This window comes from Elephas maximus, chromosome X (genome assembly GCF_024166365.1).
Source record: "Elephas maximus indicus isolate mEleMax1 chromosome X, mEleMax1 primary haplotype, whole genome shotgun sequence".
Classification (NCBI taxonomy): domain Eukaryota; kingdom Metazoa; phylum Chordata; class Mammalia; order Proboscidea; family Elephantidae; genus Elephas; species Elephas maximus.
The window spans coordinates 106,360,615-106,387,060 of NC_064846.1; the positions used below are offsets into that span (position 1 = coordinate 106,360,615).

At 43.3% G+C, this 26,446-nt stretch overlaps 1 protein-coding gene across 8 annotated transcripts in view; it reads right to left on the reverse strand.

Moving 5' to 3' along the window:
• Window positions 1-26,446, reverse strand: part of ARHGEF9 (Cdc42 guanine nucleotide exchange factor 9) — a 284,119-nt gene that overhangs the window by 122,095 nt on the left and 135,578 nt on the right. For 6 of the 8 annotated variants that reach the window (XM_049872986.1, XM_049872991.1, XM_049872989.1 and 3 more), the window contains exon 2: window positions 16,782-16,961. In XM_049872986.1, coding sequence (XP_049728943.1) covers window positions 16,782-16,961 — 180 coding nt within the window. Of the gene's footprint in view, window positions 1-16,781; window positions 16,962-17,067; window positions 17,237-26,446 lie in introns of all 8 variants that reach the window. The other 2 variants (XM_049872985.1, XM_049872984.1) reach the window with 1 other exon arrangement.

The following is a 26,446-nucleotide window of genomic DNA, read 5'->3' on the forward strand; positions in this document are numbered from 1 at the left end:
TTATATTGTTTGTTGTCCTTTCCTTCACCGAAGTTGACACTTGTCTACTATCTAGTTAGTGATTTCACTTCCCCCTCCCTCCCCACCCTCTTAACCATTAAAAAATGCTTTTGTCTCTGTGTAAACCTTTTCTTGAGTTCTAATAATAGTGGTCTTATATAACATTTGTCCTTTTGTGACTGGCTTATTTCACTCAGCATAATGCCCTCCAGATTCATCCATGTTGTAAGATGTTTTGTGGATTCATCATTGTTCTTTATCGATGCACTGTATTCCATTTTGTGTACATATCGTAATTTGTTTATCCATTCATCTGGTGATGGGCATTTAGGTTGTTTCCATCTTTTTGCTATTGTGAACAATGCTGCAATGAACATGGGTGTGCATATGTCTATTCGTGTGACGGTTCTTATTTCTCTAGGGTATATTCCTAGGAGTGGGGCTCTTGCATCATACGGTATTTCTATTTCTAGCTTTTTAATGAAGCACCATATCATTTTCCAAAGTGGTTTTACCATTTTACATTTCCACCAGCAGTGCATAAGAGTTCCAATCTCCCCACAATCTCTCCAACATTTGTTATTTTGTGTTTCTTGGATTAGTGCCAGTATCGTCAGGTTGAGATGGTATCTCATTGTAGTTTTGATTTGTTTTCTCTAATGGCTAATGATCGCGAGCATTTCCTCACGTGCCTGTTAGTGCCTGAATGTCTTCTTTGGTGAAGTGTCAGTTCATACACTTTGCCCATTTTTTAATTGGGTTATTTGTCTTTTTGTTGTTGAGGTGTTACAGTATCTTATAGATTTTAGAGATTATACCCTTATTGGATATGTAGTAGCCAAAAAAATTTTTCCTAGTCTGTAGGTTCTCTTTTGATTCTTTTGGTGAAGCCTTCTGATGAGCATAAGTGTTTGATTTTTCGGAGCTCCCAGTTATGTAGTTTTTCTTCTGGTGTTTATGCATTGTTAGTTATGGTTTGTATATTATTTATGTCATATATTAGGGTCCCTAGCATTATCCCTGTTTTTCCTTCCATGATCTTTATTGTTTTAGATTTTATATTTAGGTCTTTGACCCATTTTGACTTAGTTTTTGTAGGGGTCCTGTTTCATTTTTTTGCAGATGGATATCCAGTTATGCCACCACCATCTGCTATAGAGACTGTCTTTTCCCCCATTTAACGGACTTTGGGCATTTGTCAAACATCAGCTGCTCATAGGTGGGTGGATTTATGTATGGGTTCTCAGTTCTGTTCCATTGGTCTATGCATCTGTTGTTGTACCAGTATCAGGTTGTTTTGACTACCGTGGCTGTGTAATAGGTTCTCAAGTCAGATACTGTGAGGGCTCCCACTTTGTTCTTCTTCTTCAGTAATGCTTTACTTATCTGGGGAGGCAAGGCCAAGATGGTGGACTAGTCAGACACTTGCTGTTGTCCCTCTTACAACAAAGACCTGAAAAAACAAGTGTATTGAATATATATGACAATCTAGGAACCCTAATCATCAAAGAGAAAGCTGAAGAATTGGACTGAGCAGCAGGTGGAATGAGTGAGAATTCAAAAGCAGCGGAAATGGGGAACTGTGGATCACAGATTCGATGGCGCCCTGCTAGCTGGGTCTGCAGAGAGCACATGGGCTGAGGCAAGAAGGCTGTAAATCTTTAAGGAGGCAGATTGCCACATCTTTTTTCCCTCGGAGTGGCCGGTGGGTTCAAAGCACTGACCTTGCGGTTAGCAGTTGAGCGCTGTAACCACTTCACCACCAGGGCTCCTTTAACGAAGAAACCCCCCCCCCTGCAAAAAGCCTATTGCTATCCAGTCGATTCTGACTCGAAGCGAACCTATACGAGAGAGTAGGACTATGCCATAGAGTTTCCAAGGAGCGCCTGGTGGATTTGAACTGCCCACCTTTTGGTAAAGCAGCTGTAGCTCTTAACCACTACACCATCAGGGTTTCCAAGCTCCTGAAATTCTGTAAGAGACCAAGAAGGGATTTCATTCATCTGCCTACCATCTTCCATTCCCCGGCATGGTGTCAGTCAAGGGGATAGTGGCCCTTGTCGTTGGTGTGGTTTGCTGGTGCCGGGGACTAACACAGACTTTGTTCTTAAAATTTTGTCTGGTGGTTTCCTGAGGGATCAGCACAGACTCTGACCTTTGTTTTACCCCCCAAACTCCCTCAGGCTGGAGCAGCTTTCTAAGTGGCAGCTGGGTCTCTTGTAAGACAAAGACATATACAGTCCAAATGTTCCTGGTAAGGGACAGCAATGGGGCATGTAGCAAAGAGGCCCAATAGCTTGGGAAGGAAGAGGCTGAGGAAAACATTTCTTGGGGGCGGGGGGGATAAGGGCTCAGAATGGCCACTGAACATACCTGAGAAGTCAGAATGTAACATGATGCCCAGAACCAGGTGCATGCTCAGAAAAGACCTGACAGGATCCTAAGTTTGCACCCCTGGAGGATTTGTGGGCTACATGCAAGCAAGAGGAGAAGGCTAAGACAGAGTTGTAGGTGGCCTGGCATAGCACTGAAGGAGTGCTCCAGTTCAGAGCCAAGCTATAAAGACTGGGGGAGTAGTATTTTTATTTTCTTCTTGGCTCTAGGTGTTTAAGGAAATCTGTCAGATCACTGGCTGAATACTGAGATAATGGAACAGAGACTATAGTGATCATACACAAGGAATACAGCCTTGCAAAGACAGTTTGGAAAAATAACTAAATAAATGAATGACTGCAGCCCTCATAAATCAACAACAGCAAACTCTAAGAAAGGGGGAGAATCTGATTTTTAGTTAACACATTTTAATATTCAAAATGCCCAGTTTTCAACAACAACAAAATATTATAGGGCATACACAGAAACAGCAAAGTATGGCCTATTCACAGGAAAAATAATAAATGGGCAAAAACCATTCTGAGGAAGCCCAGACAATGGGATTACTAGACAAACACTTAAAATTAACTATCTTAAATAAGATTCAGGAGGTCTTGGTTCACATTCTGGCATGAGTGAGCAAGTCACTTCCATTCTCTGGGCCTACGTTTCCTCAGGATTTATACAATGAGGGGGTCAGGCTGATGGGTGGTCACAAGTTGGCACCTGGGGGTACAATTCAGCCTACAGATGTGTTCTGTTTGACCCTGACTGTGTTTCTTTAAAAATGTGAATTAGTAGCCAACATTTTTAAAATACGATGTTTACATAAAAAGCTAATTTCTTACACAGCCACAAAGAAAAATGAGGTCCTGATACAAGCCACAACCTGAATGAATCTTAAAAACATTAACGCTGAGCAAAAGTAGTCAGTTGCAAAAGGACAAATATTGCCTAATCTTGCTTATATGAAAAAAGCAAATATATAGAAACCGAAAATGATTAGTGGTTACCAGAGGAGGGAGGAGGGGGAAAAGGGGAGCTTTTGCTTAGGGTGCATTGAGGTTATCTTAATGGTGGTGGAATGATTTGGAAAAGGATAGTGAGAATGGTTGCTCAACTTGAAGAATATAATCAATGTCTCTGATTTATAAATGTAGAATTTCTTGAACTGGTGTATGTTTTGTTGCGTATATTTTCACTGCAACAAAAAATCTGAAAGATCTAGCCCCACTATGCCTACTTATCCTCTATTCTCTGTCCCACCAATGGGAACCATCCAAATCCCTTTTTCCTCCTTCAGATGGGAAATGGATTTCCTAGTTGGACACAGCACCCACTTACCCTTATCCCCAGCCTGCTTCACTCCTATAAATTACCTGCCTGGCCCCTGCAAACATTTATGTCTACTACCTCTACTCAAGATGGTTCCTTTCAGCTCTAAATCTACTAGGCTTTTATACAGGTGAAAAGCTTTTCCCAAGTTGCAACTGAAAGGAGACACTGTGTAATTAAAGGCCAAGTAATACTCTGGAACAGTTGGCATCCCTATAAACAGAAGAAGTTGGTTTCTGGTATGTACAAAGGCAAGGAATAATGGTGATGATCGGCTTAGCTCATCCTTTCATTGCCCTACCTCCAGAGAGGCCAGAAATCAAAGAGATCTAAAATTTGAAGAAACAAGAAAAATATTTCCAGTTCCTGCCAGTATCTAGGCAGGCTCTTTACTTTCTGACCAAACCCATGCCTTGTCACACAGATAGTAACAGGTTGTCGTGTGTCCCATATATAACCTGTTCTCAAGTGGGTAGTAAGCCCTCCCCAGGCCATGGCCCAAAGGCTGAACAAAGGCCCCTTTTGTGCACAGTGGCAAAGAGAAAGAGCCTGAATAACTTGGACTTAGGGCACAGCAGGCAAAAGGAGGCCTACCACAGGGGTGGGTTTTGTTACACAGAAACACAGTCACATCCCAGCAGTCTGTCCTCAGCTTCCAGGGGGAAAACCACGAAAGCAGGTAAAAACGCCAACAGCTGGATATGGAGATTTATGTCCAACAAGCCTTAATTCACTTAACCTGACCAACTGGTGTGAAGGTATGTTAACCCTCACATTGTTCTTGTGAAGCAACATCCCCAGTACAGAAGGGAGAGAATCTGAGAACACACCCACATGTACATATATAAAATAAAATTCTGAACAATGGGGGAGGCAGATTTTTGACTGAGTAGAAGACAAATATACACAGGAATTTCTTATGCAGTAGCCACAATGGTATCACAATTCCTGTTCGTAGGTATCCAGCATACCACAGGATACAAAGCATTTTCACAAAACCCAAGTATCCCTATTTCACAAGGAAGAAAACTGAGCTTCAGAGATGCATAGGAAACTACTCAAGCTACACAGCTAACAGCAGAACTGAGGGTTTCTGATTAACAACAGGTAGGGCTAGCTTGGACAGAACCACACACAGCAGTGGGACTTCCAGGTAAGGAGTGGAGATGTCCCACTAAGTTGGTAACCACTCTGGTCCAATGATCTACAAAACTGTCCAGTTGGTATGAGGTTAGTGGATAAGTCTTTTCTACTACACTTTCCTGTTATATGACAAATAATCTGGGGATGGTGTTCTCAAGAAGCTATTCAGCTTGGGCTGAGCATGGGTAAATCAGGCAGCTATCCTATAACATGGAAAAAACAAAAGCAAAAAAAAAAATTTATTTTCTGGGTTTATCCTATAAAATGGAATTACAACATCACAGGAAATTACCCATTCACCTACTAACTTCATCAACACTGATGAAGACTCAATAGTTCAGCACGACTCATCCTTATGTCCTCACTAGACATGTCAGAGTTTTAATAGATTATAGAGTCCTTCTAAAATGAGAGGAAAAATGCAGGTCCATGATCATATACCAAATGAGTGGCAGAGCAATGACTAGAACTTAGATCTCCCATTTCCTAATACAGTCAGCACTGTTTCCACAATACCATTCAATTCTTAACCAAAACTAACTTAGAAGAATGGCAATAGCAATTCTATTTTTAAAAATCTACTCGGAAAGAGCCTCCATAAACTCCATCCTTGAGTATCACACAATCTTACCAGAAATGTAAACCCACAGATAAATATTTATGAGAACCGAAAGTGCTACCTTGGAGTCAACATTCACATAACTCATGCAACAGCCTAAACCCCTTTCCCCTTCCTGGTGGGACTGAACAGCTGGCCACTAAAGTTCCATGGTCTTCACCTTTAGAAATCTGAAGTACATTAGACTATTCTTTAAAAAAGCAAACAAAAAGGCTCACAATGATTAAATAAATGCTTATTCTGAATAAAACTTGAGGTAACATGAAATACTGTTTTAGTTTCTCAAAGGCTAAACACTGGCATAGTAGAAAGAATACTGGCACCCTGTGGTATGATGTAGGCTCTGTCATTCATGCTCCAGGTCTATGATCATGGCCTCCAGTCTAGGCTTATCTCCCCAACACTGTAGCCATTAGCCATATGTGGCTATGAAGCACTTGAAATGTGGCTAGAGTAAATTGAGATATGTTGTAATTATACAATACACACCAGCTTTCGAAGTGATAATATATAACATTATATGATAATAAAAAAAATATATTGGGTTAAGTAAAATATATTACAATTAATTTCATCTGTATAATTTTACTTTTTAGTGTGGCTACTAGAAAAATTTAAGTTGCATATGTGGCTTGCATTTGTGGCTCTCATATTTCTATTGGACTGTGCTGGTCTAGATCAATGGTTCTGAATCCTAGCTGTACATTAGAATCATCTGGGAAGCATTTAAAAAGAATCCAATTTCTAGGCCCCATCCTCAGAGTTTCTGATTTAAACTAGTGTGGAGCCTTATTAGGTTTTAGTGTTTTTTAAAGCTACCCAAGTGATTTATTTCATTGTACAGCCAGGGCTGAGAAATATTGGGTAGACTCTGTACCAACCATTCCTGGGCCAGTGAGTAGTCTTCTCAAAGATTAGCTTCAGCCCGCCTGAGTGGTTTTTGGGGCTGTGTGCCTGGAGAAACACTTCTCCTGACCATTGGCTTAGGCAAACCAATTGCAGCTCATTGATAACCTGAAGCCTGGCTCGGCCATTTGCCTTCCCCAACCATCCTGGCGGCTCAATCATTTCCTCTTGCCTTAGTTATCTAGTACTGCTGTAACAAAAATACCAAAGTGGATGGCTTTAACAAACAGGAATTTATTCTCTCCTAGCGTAGGAGGTTAGGAGTCCAAGTTCAGGGTGCCAGCTCTAGAAGGCTTTCTCTCTCTATTGGCTCTGGGAGAAAGTCCTTGTCATCAATCTTTACCTGGTCTAGGAGCTTCTCAGAGCAGGGACCCCAGGTCCAAAGGACGTGTTCTGCTCCTGGCACTTCTTTCTTCGTGGTATAAGGTCCCTCTCCTCTTTGCTTGATTCTCTCTTTTATATCTCAAAAGAGATTGACTCAAGATACAACCTAATCCTGAAGATTGTATCTTGCCTCATTAATGTAACTGTCCCTAATCTTGCCACATTTACATCATGTTGTTGTTGGTGTTGTTAGGTGCCGTCGAGTCAGTTCTGACTCATAGTGACCCTATGCACAACAGAACGAAACACTGCCCGGTCCTGGGCCATCCTCACAATTGTTATGCTTGAGTTCACTTTTGTAGCCACTGTGTCAATCCACCTCGTTGAGGGTCTTCCTCATTTTCGCTGACCCTGTACTCTGCCAAGCATGATGTCCTTCTCCAGGGACTGATCCCTCCTGATAACATGTCCACAGTATATAAGACACAGTCTCGCCATCCTTGCCTCTAAGGAGCATTCTGGCCACACTTCTTCCAAGACAGATTTGTTCGTTCTTTTGGCAGTCCATGGTATATTCAATATTCTTCGCCAACACCACAATTCAAAGGCTTTAACTCTTCTTCGGTCTTCCCTATTCATTGTCCAGCTTTCACATGCATATGATGTGACTGAAAAAATACCATGGCTTGGGTCAGGCACACCTTAGTCTTCAGGGTGACATCTTTGCTCTTCAACACTTTGAAGAGGTCCTTTGCAGCAGATTTGCCCAAAGCAATGCGTCTTTTGATTTCTTGACAGCTGCTTCCATGGCTGTTGATTGTGGATCCAAGTAAAATGAAATCCTTGACAACTTCAATCTTTTCTCCGTTTATCATGATGTTGCTTATTGGTCCAGTTGTGAGGATTTTTGTTTTCTTTATGTTGAGGTGTAATCCATACTGAAGGCTGTGGTCTTTGATCTTCATTAGTAAGTGCTTCAAGTCCTCTTTACTTTCAGCAAGCAAGGTTGTGTCATCTGCATAACGCAGGTTGTTAATGAGTCTTCCTCCAATCCTGATGCCCCAGTCTTCATATAGTACAGCTTCTCAGATTATTTGTTCAACATACAGATTACACAGGTATGGTGAAAGAATACAACCCTGATGCACACCTTTCCTGACTTGAAACCAATCAGTATCCCCTTGTTCTGTCTGAACAACTGCCTCTTGATCTATGTAAAGGTTCCTCATGAGCACAATTAAGCGTTCTGGAATTCCCATTCTTTGCAGTGTTATCCATAGTTTGTTATGATCCACACAGCCGAATGCCTTTGCATAATCAACGAAACACAGGCAAACATCCTTCTGCTATTCTCTGCTTTCAGCCAGGATCCATCTGACATCAGCAATGATATCCCTGGTTCCACATCCTCTTCTGAAACCGGCCGGAATTTCTGGAAGTTCCCTGTCGATATACTGCTGCAGCCGTTTTTGAATGATCTTCAGCAAAATTTTGCTTGCGTGTGATATTAACGATATTGTTCTATAATTTTCACATTCGGTTGGATCATCTCTCTTGGGAATAGGCATAAATATGGATCTCTTCCAGTCAGTTGTCCAGGAAGCTGTCTTCCATATTTCTTGGCATAGATGAGTGAGCACCTCCAGCGCTGCATCTGATCAGGAACCGATGGTACTGAAGGAAGAAGTCCAAGCTGCTCTGAAGGCATTGGTGAAAAACAAGGCTCCAGGAATTGATGGAATATCATTTACATCATAGAGGTTAGAATTTACATCTCATAGGATAATCACATCAGATCACAAAATGGTGGACAACCACACAATACTGGGGACACAATTTAATCTATAACATTCCACCCTTTGGCTTCCCAAAACTTCATGTCCTTGCCATGTGTAAAACATATTCACCCCACCATATCATCTCAAAAGTCTTTTATCAACTCTAAGTCCAAAATCTCATCTTCTGAAAAATTCCTCTTCATCTGTGAAATCTAGACTACAAACTATCTGCTTCCAAAGTACAATGGAGAAACAGGCACAAGGTAGACATTTCCATTACAAATGTGAGAACTGGAGAGAAAGGAGGGATAACAGGCACCAAACAAGTTAGCAGAGCACATTACATTAGCTCTCAAGGCTTGCAATAATTCTCTGTTCTCTGAGACCATTTAGGCAATATCCCTGCCCTTCAGACTCTGAGTGTTGGCCACACTTTCTGGATTCTGGGTGGAGGCCCCTTGGCCCTGGGATTCAGCTCCACCTTCCAGGCCCACTGGAATGTCAACTCTGCTCTCTTGCATTTGGATGGCCCCATTCTCCTACTCCCCTGAATGGTGATCCTACCCCCTTAGCTCCAGCAGGCCCCATTCTACTGCCCCTTGGGTATGGCAGCCCTGTACCCTTAGCTTTGGGCAGCAGATCTGACCCATCCTGCGGGCACTCGTGAAAGGCAGCCCCATACTCCAGAATTGAGTTGGTGAAGATCTGACTCTTTGAAACCTGGGAGGCTGTGGCCCCACCCTTTGAAACCCCAGAGGCCATGGCTCCACCCTTTGAGACCCCAGAGGTCATGGCCCTATCCTTTGAGACTTAGGCAGCTCTGCTTCCCGTGTTTCTTGTCTCTTCAGCTTCTGCTTCCTGGTTCCTTGGCTTCTTGGCCCCTCAGGCACTCAGTCAAGCCCAGTGCCTGCCCTGCTTGGGCAAGTGTTCCAAACCTCTTTAGCTCTACCAGTAAGTGCCTGGAGACACTGTACTCCACCAGTAAACCCTGGCCGGGAAGCACTCAGCTGTCTTGCTCCATGGGTGGCAAGCCTATCTCTACTGATTAGGGCCCATAGGCACCCCACTCTGCCAGGAAGCCTCCTGCTAAAGCCACTCAGCTCTTTTGCTCCATGGATCAGCTCCTGTGCTGCCTTGCACCAGTCTCCTGATTCTGCTGCTGCCATTTCTCTGCTGCTGCTTCTCACCATCTGCACCATCTCTGGTGATACAGCTCTCCTCACTTCCTTCTGAGTCCTCACCAGAATTGTCTCTGATGCCCATAATTCCACCAACAGACTTTTCAAGGCAATCTAGGCTTTAACTATTAACTCGTTAAAAAAAAATTGCCGTCGAGTCAATTTCAACTCATAACAACCCTATAGGACAGAGTACAACTGCCCCATAGAGTTTCCAAGGAGCACTGGATGGATTCGAACTGCTGACCTTTTGGTTAGCAGCCATCACTTCCAACCACTATGCCACCAGTGTTTCCTAGTGAGTCCTTTACTATTAGGCACTTTAAAACTCTTCCAGCTTCTACCCAGTACTCAATTCCAAAACTGCTTCCACATGGTAGGTATCTGTTAGAGCAGCACCCCACACCCCCATCCCTTGATTTACTGTTTTTTTTATAAAAATGATATTTCTCTGAAAGTGAAATGCATTTGGATTTGCATGATGTGGCTGAGTCCAGCTTAATACTTCTTTTAAAGAGAGGGGGCTGTTAGCACAAGAGACACTAGCTATCTGTGTACAGGCCCTCCTGCTTGTCCCAAAGGCCTGGTGGTTACTGATATGTCTTTATAACTGTGGTGTAGTGAATTACTTAATACGGCCCTTCTAGCCATGCATGTCTTGTAACTTCCATAAAATGGTTGGGTGGGACTATGCAAATAAGATGTGTGTGAGATCAAATAGTCTGATAATGCAAATAAGGTGCATGTAACTCTTGCAGAGAAGGAACCATGTAAATAAGGTGTATGGAACCCTAAGGAGGGGATTGGTCAGTTTTGCCACCCCACTAGCCTTAAAGGGAGCCAATTCCAGAAAAGGACAAGGGACCTCACTACTATCAAGAAAGAGCCAGGAGTGGAGTGCATCCTTTGGACCTGGGGTGCTGTGCTAAGAACCTCCTAGACCCAGAACGCAGAGAGCTGTAACGCCAGAGACAGTGTGAGATGGAGAGAAGTGAGACAGCAGAGAAACTGCAGCAGTGGAATCAGGAGACCAGTGTGGAATGATGCAGTGAGCTCCCCAACCAATGGAGCAAGAGAGCTGAATGCCTTCGGGCAGAAGGCTTGCTGGCAGAGTGAGGTGCCTCCAGGCATTTATTGGCAACTTTGTAATACTTGTCTGAGCAGGGCAGAGGACGGATTGAGGGGCTGAGGGGCCACGCGACCGAGGGAAAGGTCTGCCTGCAAGACTGGCCAAGATGCTGTCCTGACCAAAGAAGCGTATCCTGATTCGTTCCAGATCCTGAATTGCAATCTGTTACTTCCCTAATGAATCCCATAACTGTGAATATGGTCTGTGAGTTCTGTGTGTTATTGCAATGAATTATTGAACCCAGCAGAGGAGTAGAGAATGACATGGGAGGGACAGCTACTGTCAGAATTGGTAAAAAGGTTTGAGAGAGGAGGTATATCTGACCTCCACCTCATAGGAATCAGCGTTGGGCTGATATTGATCTTGATTCTCTCTCCTCCCCCTTCTAACGTCAGAGGAGGTCTGAGGATGATGATGCAGCACAATTTTTATAGCTGGCGTCAGAAGAGGAATTCATTGCAATGGCTCCAGACTCATGAATCTATGGGACTTTGGAAGACAAAGAATGAAAGGGCATGGGAAGTCAAACTTGAGATTTTTGAGTGGTTACTTTGGATGTTAAGAAATGTTATGGTGCAGCTGAGGAGAGAAAAGCTGCACCTGGAGTGGCTTGGGGCAAAAGCTAGACTGGTTAAACAAGATGATTGATAGGGGGCAGGGATTTCCGGTTCCACCCACCAGAGTCCCAAGCCATATGCGTATGAATGGAAAGATAGTCAAGCAGTGGAGAAGAGAAGAAACTTAAATGTTAAAATAAGGTTTATGTATCTATCTGAATGTACTCTGAATACTGGTTTAACTAAAGTGACGTTTTTTCAACCTAGTGCTATAATACAGACCTAAATGTATGATGGAAATGAATATTGGGTATTATAGATTAGAAAACAGAGTGTGTGTAAACTCTGCCTTCAGCCAACACTTGATTGGATATGCTAAAAAGGGATCTGAGATTTACCTGAAGGAAACACAGGCTGTTTGTTTCAAGGCAGTATCCCTGTGTATAGGATATTGGGGGCTTAGGTTGAAAACCTGAGCCCCACCCAGAATCTTTATAGTCAGTAAATTTGCATTTTAAAAGACATCTAGACCCACCCAGGGCTGCTGGGAGATCAGGAAATTCACATTTGAAGGAAGGAACTGCAGAGGGAAAAAAATGACTTTAGTTCTTGGAATTGCCAGCAATTAGTTGCCTTTGGGTGCATCAAGGTAGGAAAAGTCAGCGCCCATCAGAAGAACCCCCTTCCAGAACAGAAAGTTAAAGGGAGCCAGTGAGAAGACAGCCTGGTATGCGTGCTTGAGATGATCATCTGGGTCCCCTTGATGAGTGGAAGTAGAGGAGGTACAGCCATGAAGAGATGGGCTGAATTTGGACAGATTCCTTTGGCACCCTTTGACCTGGCTCACAGGGGGTAGGGGTGAGAGTGAGAGAAAGGGCTGGCAGTTCTGAAGTCCAGGGAGTTGTTTTGACTCCTGAACCTATGGGTAGTGTCCTCTGACCTAGCTCATGAGGGCTAGCAATGAGCTGACCAGAGCCTGACCAGATGAAGAGAGAGAGATGTTTGACACCATGCGTTGGTATAGATTGCTGCAATTTGATGGCTTGCTTATGGATGCAGATGCTCAAAGTTCCAATCAGAACAGAAGATTCTACAGATCAAGAACATGCTTGTCTCATCAGTACTGGTTTGATACGGACAGGCGAATTAAATATTGGCTGCCTAAGATTGAGGGAGATAAAGGCAAGAAGTGGCTGGCTTGCATGCTTTCTTGGGTGTGGTTAAACTCAAAATGAGGAGGATAAGGGAGGATCCCCACTGAATAGCTTTCTCTTTCCCTAATGGGTCTAGGGAAGAGATGGTGGGCAAAGATGCTGATAGGATTATATGATTCAGTTGTGTTGACTGTCAACAGGGTTAACTGTGATTGTAAAAACTTTAATTACAGAAGCTGTAACTGTGATGGGACCATGCAAATAAAGTGTATGGAACCCTAAGGAGGGGTGTCTTAGTCATCTAGTGCTGCTATAACAGAAATACCACAAGTGGATGGCTTTAACAAAGAGAAGTTTATGCTCTCTCAGTCCAGTAGGCTAAAAGTCTGAATTCAGGGTGTCAGCTCCAGGCAAAAGCTTTCTCTCTCTGTTGGCTCTGGAGGAAGGTCCTTGTCATCAATCTTCCCTTGGTCTGGGAGCATCTCAGCACAGGAACCTTAGGTCCAAAGGACGCGCTGTGCTCCTGGCGCTGCTTTCTTGGTGGTATGAGGTCCCCGTGTCTCTCTGCTCGCATCTCTCTTTTATATCCCAAAAGAGATTGGCTTAAGACACTATCTAATCTTTCAGATCTCATCAATATAACTACCACTAATCCATCTTATTACATTATTTTGTTGTTGCTGTTAGGTGCTGTCAAGTCGGTTCCTACTCATAGCGACCCTATGCACAACAGAACGAAACACTGCCCAGTCCTGTGCCACTCTTACAATCGTTATGCTTGAGATCATTGTTGCAGCCACTATGTCTATCTCCCTCGTTGAGGGTCTTCCTCTTTTTCGCTGACCCTGTATTTTGCCAAGCATGATGTCCTTCTCCAGGGACTGATCCCTCCTGATAACATGACCAAAGTATGTAAGACGCAGTCTCTCCATCCTTGCTTCTAAGGAGCATTCTTGTTGTACTTCTTCCAAGACAGATTTGTTCATTCTTTTGGCAGTCTATGGTATATTCAATATTCTTTGCCAACACCACAATTCAAAGGCATCAATTCTTCTTCGGTCTTCCTTATTCATTGTCCACCTTTCACATGCATATGATGCGATTGAAAATACCATGGCTTGGGTCAGGCACACCTTAGTCTTCAGGGTGACATCTTTGCTTTTCAACACTTTAAAGAGGTCCTTTGCACCAGATTTACCCAATGCAATGCATCATTTGATTTCTTGGGTGCTGCTTCCATGGCTGTTGATTGTGGATCCAAGTAAAGTGCAATCCTTGACAACTTGAATCTTTTCTCCATTTACCATGATGTTGCTCACTGGCCCATTTGTGAGGATTTTTGTTTTCTTTATGTTGAGGTGCAATCCATACTGAAGGCTGTGGTCTTTGATCTTCAAGTCCTCTTCACTTTCAGCAAGCAAGGTTGTGTCATCTGCATAATGCAGGTTGTTAATGTGTCTTTCTTCAATCCTGGTGCCCCGTTCTTCTTCATATAGTCCAGCTTCTCAGATTATTTGCTTGGCATACAGATTGAATAGGTATGTTGAAAGGATACAACCCTGGCGCACACGTTTCCTGACTTTAAACCAATCAGTATCCCTTGTTCTGTCCGAACAACTGCCTCTTGATCTATGTAAAGGTTCCTCATGAGCATAATTAAGTGCTCTGGAATTCCCATTCTTTGCAATGTTATCCATAATTTGTTATGATCCATTACATCATAGTGATAGAACTTACAACACATAGGGAAATCACATCAGACGACAAAATGGCAGACAATTATACAATCATACAAGGGAATCATGACCTAGCCAAGTTGATAGATATTTTGGGAAGCCACAATTCAATCCATGGGGATTGGTCAGTTTTGCATCCCAATAGGCTTAAAGGGAGCCAATCCCAGAAATGGAGAGGGGACCTCACTACTACCAAGAAAGAACAGCCAGGAGCGGAGTGTGTCCTTTCGTCCCGGGATTTCTGCACTGAGAACCTCCTACACCCAGGAGACAGAGAGACAACTGCAACACTGAAGACGGCATGAGATGGCAAGAAGTGGCAGCAGAGACGCGGCAGCAGCAGAACCAAGAAACTGGTGCAAGATGGCACAGTGAGCTTCCCAACCAACAGAGCGAGAGAGCTCAGTGCCTTTGGGCAGGAGGGTTTGCTCATGGAATGGGGTGACTCTGGGAACTTATTGGTGGAGCTAAAGAGTTTTGTAACACTTTCCCAGGCAGGGAAGTGGGTGGTTTGAGGGGTCTAGGGCCAAGAACTGTATCCTGAGTTGTTCCTGATCCTGAAATGTGATCTGTTATTTCCCTAATGAACCTCATAACTGTGAGTACGGTCTGTGAGTTGTGTGGCCACTACAATGAATTATCAAACCCAGCAGAAGAGTACAGAGTGCTGTGGGAGGCACGGCTGGTGTCAGAATTGGTAAAAAGGTTGGACAGAGGAGGTATGTCTGACCTCCACCTCATTGGAATCAGCCTTGGGCTGATATTGATCTTGATTCTCTCTCCTCCCCCTTGACAACAACCACACCATTTTTGCACTTACTACGCCTGGGACTGATTCATCACCCAGCAAAGAGGAGTTGGGACACTGATGGCATTTGTAGACTGATGGAAGATGCCACATACTCAGGGGAGAAAGAATTGGATATTTCATTAGACTCTCAGGATAGAAAGCCATGAGAAATCATTTTGTCTACTCCCCTGCTTCCGGGCAATGCCCTCCCCTAAACTGTCCTAATCTGATAACAGTGTTTCCTGGGCTTGCAGCCCTTCAAGGAAGGCTGCACTAGGGCCTTTCAACCTAGTAGGCCTTTCAGCCACTAGGGCCACATGTACCTTCTTGAATCTAATAAAATGATGATGATAATTATTATTATGATAATGATAAAAGAAGTTACCATTTGTCAAGTACCTCATATGTGCCAAGCACTGTGCTAGATGCGTTAGTTGCATATGTGATCGCATTTGATCTTCACAAGTCTTCTATCCCTATGTTTCAGATAAGGAACTTGAGGCTCAGGGAAGTAAAAAGTCTTGCCAAAAGCCACAGAGCTAGGCAACTGTAAAGCTGAGACTACACCTCAGGTTGTCTGACAACAAATGACCTGCTCCTTCCTTCATAACACACTGCCATCATTCTAATCCTGAGGCCCTTCAACCTCTAAGGGCCCAAATCCCTCTGACCTTTTATTTGGGGTTCAGAGGACTCTGCCTTCTTTTACAAAAGAAACTAAGAAAAGGTGATAGTCTAATAAGGCTGTGGCAAGAATGATCATAACACAAACTCATGTGGCTTTGACACTTTCATTGCTCCAAAGCAGTTTTCACATGGATTATTTCATTCATTCACAATTCCTGGCATGGAAAAATTGCCAAAACCATTTTTCAGATGGGTGAAAGCTTACAATTGTCAAAGAATTGATTCCAGCTCATAACCCAAGAGCTAGGATATCAAGCCAATGCTCTTCCCCCATAAAACCTGCTAATTGGTGACCCAGAAGAAACACGCTGCTGGGAGACCCTCTGTTTAGGGCCTGTTCTTCAAGGAATAATATCAAAGGGGCTAAGGTCTTGCAAAGTCTCTCAAGGCTGTCTGCCTTCCAACTCCACCATATCCTAAATCCCAGGCACCTCACTCTTGCAAAAAATAGGATCTACAATTAGCAAACTTTGGCCCCTGGGGGCAGGTAGCTCACACTCCTATATTAACATTTGAAGACTCCACCTGTGACAACATATGAGGGTGTTCATATTTCCATAAATGAGAGAAATGAGGAAGAGAGATGAGAAGAGAAGGGAATGGAAGGAGACTGGGAAAAATCTACAGGAAGAAGGATTAAAAAAAAGGGAGAGAGACAGGGAGAAGCAGAAAATAAGACAGACAAGAAAGGCAAAAGTTCACAATATTACAAAGTTAAAAGGGTCTTCAAAAACCATAGCAGCCAACCCCATATGGGGAAGCTAAGCCTCAGACAAGGGAAGTGATTCATGAAAAGTTGAAATGGGTGAGGAGGTACGGGGGCTAGAGGTAAAAAAAAAAAAAGAGGTAGGGGGTTGTTAAAATAAATAAGAAATAAAGGAAAAATCTAAAAATTAGAAGGGCAAAGATTAAAGAAGGAAGCTCAGGTCCTGGGTAGGAGCCAAAAAAAAAAAAAACTGGGACAAAAATGTGAGAGGAGCCACCAGGAAAGACATGAACAGGAGAACAGGGACCAGAAGCCAGGGGTCAGCAGCCAAGGAGAAAGGAGAAGAGAGTGAAGGCAGACACTCACCCTCACAAAGCTGGCAGGAAACCATCCCTCCTCATCGTCGATCTGGCCCCACCACCAATCCTTGTTGGAAGCATCCAAGACTTTGATGACGTCGCCAGCCTTAAATGCCAACTCCCGGTTGGCCATGGTGACGTGATCCCATACTGCCTCAGCACTAACGATGGAATCTCCAGTGATCAGCTTAGGAGACAAAATGAGAATGTGTTCAGTCCACACAGCTGACTACTTTGCTTGACCCTTCCTCCACCCACAGAGGTATACTACTTATTGAAAAACGTATACATACTAGTGGTAAGGGGTGGGGGTAAGGAGGATGGCACTGGAGTGCAAGCTCCATTCGATCACAAGACAAACAATACTGTCAACTCCCCATTAGCCAGTGGGTGGAATGACCCAGAGTGTGGATATGGATTACATAGGTCTCATGTTTTTATCACTAATCATGAGGTCCTCCCCTAGAGAAAAAAGAAAGCTCCAGTCCATCTCTCCTTGGTACCTCAAGGCAGTCCTGAGTCTGAAATGGGTGTAATGGCTGAAATCAATAGCTAAAAGGAAGATAAAGCTTATTTGCTTTCAATTCTCTGCTCTTCTCTTCCCCTCCCCCCCCTTTGGAACTGACCAGTTGAGAGTTGGTGGTACATTATTCAACCCCACTGTATCCCTCCCTTTGGGGGAACAGACCATGACATTTCTCACACACAATGGACCCCAGTCCTGTAGCCTCCTGCTGTCACCCACACATGATGCCATCCAGAAAGGTCATAGTATAAAAGAATTGGCTTTCTGTGGTGCCTTGCTCCCAAGGATCTCAATCTTGGCATGGATTCACTCAATGACTTGTACAACTTCCCTGTGAGATACACAGTCTGAGTTGACTTCTGCATCAGATAGATGACGAAACTGAGCCACAAATAAGGGACAAACTCAGGATCACCCAGCAAGGCAGGGGCTGTGGTTGGACCATTATCCTGTTCATTAGACTCTGTGGCCAGCAGGACTGGGCTCCACACAGCATTAGGCAGACATCTATTCCACTGCCACATGAACACACACACATTCACAACACTCATCTAAGCACAGTGATGAGGGTGGGGGAGGGGTGGTCTGCCTTTCTCTGGCTACCATCCTGACCACTGTGTTATTTGTTCTTTTTTTCTCCCCAACTGGTTCCAGCCTGGATGAGCCATCAGTCTTCCTGGCATTTGGAGAAAAAGGTTCCAGAATAGAGAACATATGGCCTGTCAGACAAAGAGACTCAAGCACTCTCTCCAGCATTGAATTTTTTCACATACCCTCTAAAAGTCAATTTTTACATCAGTCTGCTTTGAGAAAGGACTAATTCCTCAAGGCAGTCATGGCTACACAAGACCAAGACAAACAGTTCAAAGACAACAGAAATAGCTATGGAACATACATCTTCTTCCACAGGTCTACCTTCCAACACACCAGCTGAACAGACAATACATCACACACATATGAACACACACACACCCTGATCTCTTGACTTGGTTAAAAGTATTCTGTTGGTTAGGCCTTGCCTGTGGCATTCTCCATTGTTCAGGGTTCTAGCCATTGTGCCTTCCACAGAAGGTAAGGCATGAAGGAGAGCTTCTTAGCATGGACAAAAAAAAGATATTTTCAATAGGATCTTTTATAACACCACCTCTCAGGTACCTCATGCTTTACTGTTTGCAAAGTGTTTTCACATCTACTGTATCAATTACCCTCAAAGAATGAAGTGGGTTTCCCTATTACTTATACTTTAAAGACGAGGAAACTGTGTCTCAGAGAGTAATAAATAATGGAGTAATAAATATGCTCATCATATTGTTCATTAGCTATATTGAATTTATAGACATCCATCTACACTGAATTTATAGAAGTCCATCTTATTCTTAAAAGAATCCCGAGAAAGAAATTTGGACCGCCAGCTTTAGTCACCAGTGGCCCTGCCTATCAGGAGATTCATTTTTATGTTGAACTTGTTTTCTCCAATTGTACTAGAAGTCAATCCCTCCTTGTTCTTGCTCAGTGGAGAAAAAGAATTGCTGGTCACTGGCCTCAAAAATCTTAATAGATTAGTTTCCTCTCTCTTGCCAAATATAGGTCCCAGTTGGGCATTGCTAGAGCTCAATAAGCACATATAGCCCCAACCCAGAGCACCATAAGGACTTGTAGTTATATGCTGGGCTTATTTATCAAGGGTCAAAAGAATATCTCAGCATCAATTACCAACTCTTTTAGCCCTATTCGGTACACAAAAAGAAGATTTGAATGTTGCTGTTTGAGGTTCCCCAGGCCCAGGTCTGGCTAATTTCACTGCCTGTGCTCTTTCTACTGTGCAGTCTTCTTTTTAGGGACTCCATGCTTGGCTTCTTTCAGCAAAAGTTGGCTCACTCTTACCTCTATTCATTCCAGATGGCCTGCTTGGGCACTCAGGTCACAGGGCCAACCTCTAGAAACACACACCCTAGACAGAATCAATTCAGGAATGCGCAGTCACAAACCAACTAACCCACTGGCAATCCTGTTTCCAGGGCCAACCTGGAATCAATGACTTTTAGAGCTAGGCAGTACTTCAAAGAGTGTCACCCCCAAGACCCCATTTTATAGATCAGATATACAAGAGTAACTTGCCTAATGTCACCAGATCTCCAGCCTCCTGGACCAGCAGTTTTTTCCCCAACATAACCCCATAGAAGGGGAGAGTAGAAAAAGAAGATTTGGATTTAAGACCTTGCTCTACTACTTACTAAAGGTGTAATTATGATAATAATGGTATTGCCTGATATATAGCACTTACTAATAATAATGCACTTAATAATAATGCCAGCCACTATTCTAAGCACTTTACACACATCAACTCATTATCGTCACAGAAGTGCTTTGAGCAAAACCAAAACCAAACCAAACCCGTTGCTGTGAAGTTGATTCCGACTCATAACGACCCTAGGACGGAGGAGAACTGCTCCATAGGATTTCCAAGGAGCAGCTGGCGGATTCAAACTGTTGGCCTTTTGGTTAATAGCCATAGCACTTAACCACTATGCTGCCAGGGCTCCAGTCCTTTGAGTAGATACTATTATTATTCCTATTTTATAGATGAGGAAACTGAAGCTCAGAGAGGTTAAATAATTTGCCAAGGTCAACATTTAGTAAATGTTGAAAACAGGATTGAAACGCGGGCACTGTCTGACTCTAGAGTCTCTGCTCTTAACTTCTAAACTATGCTGCCTCTGAGTCTCAGTTTCTTCACCTGTAAAACAGGAAAAATCCTACACCCCCATCTGCTTCATGAGCACACTGAACCAACAGCTGAGATATACGTATGTAGACGTGAGGGGAGGGCTAATCTAGAAGGGGCTAGCAGCTGTACGGGGATCTTGCTGCCTGAGAATAGCTCTCCTGTTATAAACACAAGCAGGAGCAAGGGGCTGTTCCTCCCCCATCTTCTGAGTTGTTTTAAAGTAAACTAAATTTGGGCTGGAAACTGGTTCCAAATCTTCCTTTCATGCACAGAATTGATTTTTTAGTTCCTACAATTTTTTTTCATAAATGTGTGCTTTTCTCTGTTTATCCACTTTCCATCCGACTCTCACTCAATGAGCTTCCACAGGGCTCTGTTTACTATGATTCATCTGCGGTCCTTGACATCCTGAAGATCAAAGGCCCTCAGGGCACCAACACTGCAAGTTCTTCAAGCAATATTTGAAGGTGGTTGCCAAAACCAGACCAAACTCGCTGACTTCAAGTTGATTCTCACTCATAGTGACAGGCGAACTTAGCTTCAATTCTGAGCTTTGGTACTTCAGCAAGAAGGAGATAAGGAACAAACTAGCAGCCAGAGAAACAAACTGAAATGGAGATGTCAGCACATAATTAGACTATGAAAGAGTGCAATCTCATATAAACCAAGGACAAAAGTTTCATGTTATACAGCCTTGAATCTGTTTTCTCGTCTACAAAATGGGGATAATAAATGTATGCCTCACAGGCAGGGTTGTAGAGGGTGAAATGAGATGCTGGATGTATAGTGCCTCGTTCAGTGCCTGGCATATGCTGGTCCACAATAACAGACCTCAGTATAAGACTTCAGAGGAAGGAGGAATCATACATGGCTGTTGAGCTGTAGAAAGGTTTCATGAGGGCACTGAAGCTAGGCCTTAAAGAATGGGTAGGACTGCAACAGATAAAGGAAAGGGAAGGGTATTTGAGGCAGAGAAACAAGCTTAAGCAGTCTCAGATACGGTGACTTTGTGGAATTTGATGGAAAACAAGTAGTAGATTTGAGAAGGTAGGATTGGGGAACGGAAGTGGGGAGAGGGACAGCTGGAAAGGTGGGCTGGGGTTATGTTTGAAGTGTCTCGAATCTAGTTTGAGGAAAAGGAAGAGGTCAGTGTTGATTCTGGGGGAACAATCCTAAGTGTGGTCATTAAAGCATAAGAGTAAGTTAGGAGGAAATGCTCGTTTTGGAAGGGAAGAAGAGATGACAAATTTGCTCTTTGTTTTGTTGAATGTGGGGGGCTAGCAGGACAGGCTGAAGCTCAAGCAAGGTTGGGGGAGACTGACATACAGGTTTGGGAGCCAAAGGCCCAGAAGAGATTGTGGAAATCAAGATAGTTTGCCCTGAAAGAAGGTGCTAAGAAACAGCAACAATGGGAGATGAGGAAGAGGAGTCAGATAAGTAAACAGAAATGGAGCTGTCAGCATATAATTAGGATATCAGACTGCAATCTTGCAAAAGCCAAGGACAAGAATTTCAAGCAACAGGAGCTGATTAATATTATCAAATGGTACAGAGCTATAAGAGGAAGAAAGCAAAGGCCATTTGAAAGTGACTATATTAGGGCAGAGCCTGGAGGTACAGTGGTTAATGGCTTGGCTACTAACCAAAAGATCAGCCGTTTGAATCCACCAGCTGCTCCTTGGAAACCCTGTGGGGCAGTTCTCTGTCCTATAGGGTCACTATGAGTTGGAATCAATTCAATGGCAGGCGTCTTTTTTTTTTTTTGTATATTAGGGGCTAAATTCTCTATTCCCAAACAGGTTCACACACATCACCCCCCACCTCCACTCCCAACCAAAGCCCTAACTTCCAACTGTGCCCATCCCTTCATCCTGAAAGCCCAACAAAAATTCAGGAGGTGGTGCCGGTTTACTACAAAAAGGTGCCCAAATAGCTCTTGACCATAGGGCAGTGCCACCATGACTTCTAACAAAATAATTGCCAATCCGCAGGACATTTTAGATGCAGCACCAAATATAAGTTGGTTCTTACTCAGATTGCCAGTGAGTGGGGTACACAGTGTTCCCTACCCTCACACCAAAGACATTTTTGGGCATAAGTAAGAAGAGGGGGAGAGATGCCAAAAGAAGGGATGGGATCATATTTCTTCTTATCCTGATTTCCCAAGACAGTCCTGATTTCAAATATTCTATTCCACTGATCCCACAAATAGGTATATCTGTTATCAGACCCATATGCTCTGATTTTTAACTAGAAATATGATCACCATACCCTGGAGGCATTGGGAGTTTAATGGCTAGGGCTGGTCTCATCATAATGATAAGGCATGTGTCTACAACTAACTTGTAGTGATTAGTGGGCCCTTGCAGGGGCAAGAAAAGTAAAAATGGAAGAAAGGAGGAAGGAGGGGAGAGAGGGAGTAAGAAAGGAAAAGAGGGAGGTAAGGAGGGAGGGAATAAAAACCAAACCAGTTGCCATTAGTCAATTCCGACTCATGGTGACCCCATGTGTTTCAGAGCAGAAATGGGCTCCATAAGGTTTTAAGGTTGTGATGGTTCAGAAGTAGATCACCAGGTCTTTCTTCTGAGGCACCTCTGGGTAGATTCGAACCACCAACCTTTAGGTTAGTAGTCAAGCGCTTAACCATTTGCACCACCCAGGGACTCCAAGGAGAGAGGAAAGGGAACTTGCATTTGTTGAAAATCTGCCAGACATTGGGTGAGGGGCTTTCTCCTACAATCTCAATTTCTACAGCTCTCCAAGGTAAGAATCATCATTCCCATTTTTACTGAAGATAACCTGTGAGGTTGACCAATTAGTCACCCAGTTAGTAGGTAGTGAAGCAGATATGAATCTGCAGACTACTTTACTTTAAGCTTTTCTTTTGCCAATCCTCCAGATTGCCTGTCAGAAAGGCAGAGAAGGAGGGCTCCCAATTGATTTCTCCCTTCTAGGAGACCAGCCCACTCTGTGAATGACTTAGTGCAGTGGACCTCAATCCCCTGGAGGACTTGTTAAAACAAATTGCTGGGCCCCACTCCTAGAGTCTCTGATTTAGTAGGTCTGGGGTAGGGCTTCAAAATTTGCATTTCAAACAAGTTCCTAGGTGATGCTGATGCTGCTGGTCCAATGATCACACTTGGAGAACCACTCCCCTAGAGGACCTTTCTAGTCCAGGCCCTACCCTTACCTCTCCTGGTGGCACAGTGGTTAAGCACTCGGCAGCTAACCAAAGGTTAGCAGTTCAAACTCACCACTCCACAGAAGAAAAGACCTGGTGATCTGCTCCTACAAAGATTACAGCCCAGGAAACCCTGTGGGACAATTCTACTCTGTCCTATAAGGTTGGAATCAACTCAACAGCATACAACAAGAAGTTTAGGTGCTACCCTTGCCTCTCCTGATGCCTCATTCTACCCAGGGATCCACATGCCACCTTGCAGGTTGGGATCCTTGCCTCCAGCACTTAATGCCTGTTTGCCTGGCCCTCCTTGGTAGCTGGTATATATGTCAGAGAAAGGGCATTTGGGGTCATGTAAGGAAAATGTCAAACACCAGGCTATACCAACACAGAAAAAAATCTAGGACCACAATCCTCACCCAGTTTTCCAGAGCCATCCCACTTCTCTTCCTCTTCTTACTTTTGCCCTCTAGCTGAACAGTAAAAAAAAAAAAAAAAAGAAACCATTGCTGTTGAGTATTACCCCAAGATACATATTTAATTGGCCCAGGCGGCTGCCAGAAATATTAGACTTTAAATGGCAAGAAGCAGGAGAGGAATGGATTAAATAAAAGAAAGAAGAACTATTATGTGTTACACAGAATGGCAAAAGTGCCAATTGCCATGAAGGTAGTTGAGCTGGTCCTGCTTTCAAAAAAGTTTCACAGGAAGGCAAGAAAGGTGAAGAGAGGTCTTTGCTTCTTTATGGGGTTTTCTCAGTTTGGTGCCTACCTGTACCCTCTCATAAGGTTCCTGCCCTTACCAGCTAAGCATTGACAAGAGCTAAATTCCTTTTCCTCTTTTCCTTTAAGAACATCTAAAATAGGCTGAAATTTTTATGCTCCATGAGATCACTCAGCTCTCCCCTGAATAAGCCAGATGTCCTCTTAATACAGTCCTGTAAATGGACTCTGATCTTCCTTTCCAAAATGTTCAAGGACAACCATCTCCCCATTTCTAGAAAGGTGTGACCCAGACTGTTATAACAACAGCTAGAATACACAATAGTGTACAGCAAAGATTCAGACTGGCTATTGGAAGAAGCTTTGCCAACAACTCTGCAAATTATCTTGAGCGGTCCCTTTCCCTATCTTGGTCTCAGTTTCCTTATCTGTCAAGTGATGAACTTGAACCAGTTAGATGATTTCTCAAGTCCCTTCTAGCTGTGACATTATATTGAGGCTAACACTTCAGATCAGCACAGGACTGGAATTTCATTAAAGCAGCTTATTTCTCCTCATCTTTCTTTGTGCTTGACAGGATGCTTTACTGCCCTCTACTTAGGAAAATGAGAACTAGGAGCTGACTGGTACCCTCCTGAAGACAACTCACTCAGGCATTGTTGGCAATGCATTAAAACAGAGGCCAGTCAGAACAGAGGAATGGGTTTTTCACTAGAGCCCTTGACTGCCCCCATTCAAAAGGCAGTGGGACAGTGGTGCGATTGATTACTTTTGTGTGGCCTTTCTAGCCATGGTCTTGTAACTCCCACCCAGGATATTGGGTGGAACTGTGTGATAGAGTAATTATGGCTCACCAAGAGGATTGGTCAGTTTTCCATCATGCTAGGTTTGAAATGAGTCACCCCAGAAATAGGAAAGAGAAGAGCCCACCACACCAAGGAAGGAGAGACAGGCAGCAGAGCCTTGGCAGCAGGAGATGGCGTGATGGGCTTCCCAGCCCACAGAGCGAGAAAAACTAAGTAAAATAGATACAAACATCAATCCTAGAATGCTAAGTACCAAACAAAGGAATAAAAAACTCAGTCAAGTACCTAATGGAGTAAGAAACTGACAGAGAACAGAGAAGGAAAAGAGCTACAGAGTGGAGGTCCCATACTGGTTAATGTGGCTGGATTTGCCATCTTGTGCTACAGCCACCAAAGAATTCAGACAGGGAGTATGGGAAGACAACTTCACAGGGCTCCCAACAGGACAGAGCACCCGATAACCAGGGATACACGCTTTCCCACACTGCATGCTTCTTCCCTGTACAAGGCCTTCACTGCTGGCCAATGAGCCATGGTCACTCTGCCGGAGATATACCAGCTCACTGCCACCCAGATTTGCCATCTTGGACCTCAGCTACTAAGGACTGAGTACGGGAAGACAACACCATGGAGTACCCAGCAGGAGGCACAGCACCTGGCAAGCAAGCAACAAAACACAGCCAGCCTGTCTGCCCAAACATAACCAAATAAAACAAAAAAGCAGGATGAAGCAATCAAATCTACAATCAGTAAATGAAGAAAATAATTCCTGAATGTCATGGAGACAGCAAACAATAACAAAACATAAAAAAAAAAAACAGGAGAGGATGGCTCCAGAAAGTGAACAAAACAAAACACCAGGTGACCTTCTGCTGGAAGAAAAGGCACTGGAAATACTGGATAGGGTATTCACAACTCTAATATTCAGGGTTCTCCAACAGATGAAGGAAAATACAGACAAAAATAAGGAAAAAAGTAGACACAATCTTAGAAAATACAGACAAAATCATGGAAAAGGCAGACGAAACAATGGAAGAAATCAGAAAAAAATGCAGGAACAAAATGTCAAAATAAATAAACATCTAGAAATCACACAAAAGCAGCAATTAGAAATCCAAAAGATAAACAACAAGATTTCAGAAATGGACACTGCAATGTGAGGTTTTAGGAGCAAATTTGAAAACAATGGAAGACAGGATCAGAGAAATTGAAGACAAATCCTTGGATACCACTTGTTTAAGGAAAAACCAGAGAAAAGAATGAAGAAAACTAAAGAAACCCTGAGAACAACATAAGATACAATCAAAAACAAAAATTTGTGTGCGATCAGAGTTCCAGAATGGGGGAAAAAACGGAAAACACAAAGAGGATCATTGCAGATTTGCTGACAGAAAACTTCCCTGATATCATGAAAGGTGAAAAGCCAACTATCAAAAAAGATCAACAAACCCCTTATAGGATAGACTCCAAAAGAAAAACACCAAAACATAACATAATCACACTCGCTAAAATCAAAGACAAAGAATCCTGAGAGCAGCTCGAGAAAAACAAAAACTCACATAAAAAGAGGAAACAGTAAGGCTAAGATCTGATAACTCAGCAGGAAACGTGCAGACAAGAAGGCAATGGGATGACACATATAAACTCTTGAAAGAAAAAAAAAACTGCCAAGCAAGAATAATATACACTGCAAAAATCTTGCTCAAATA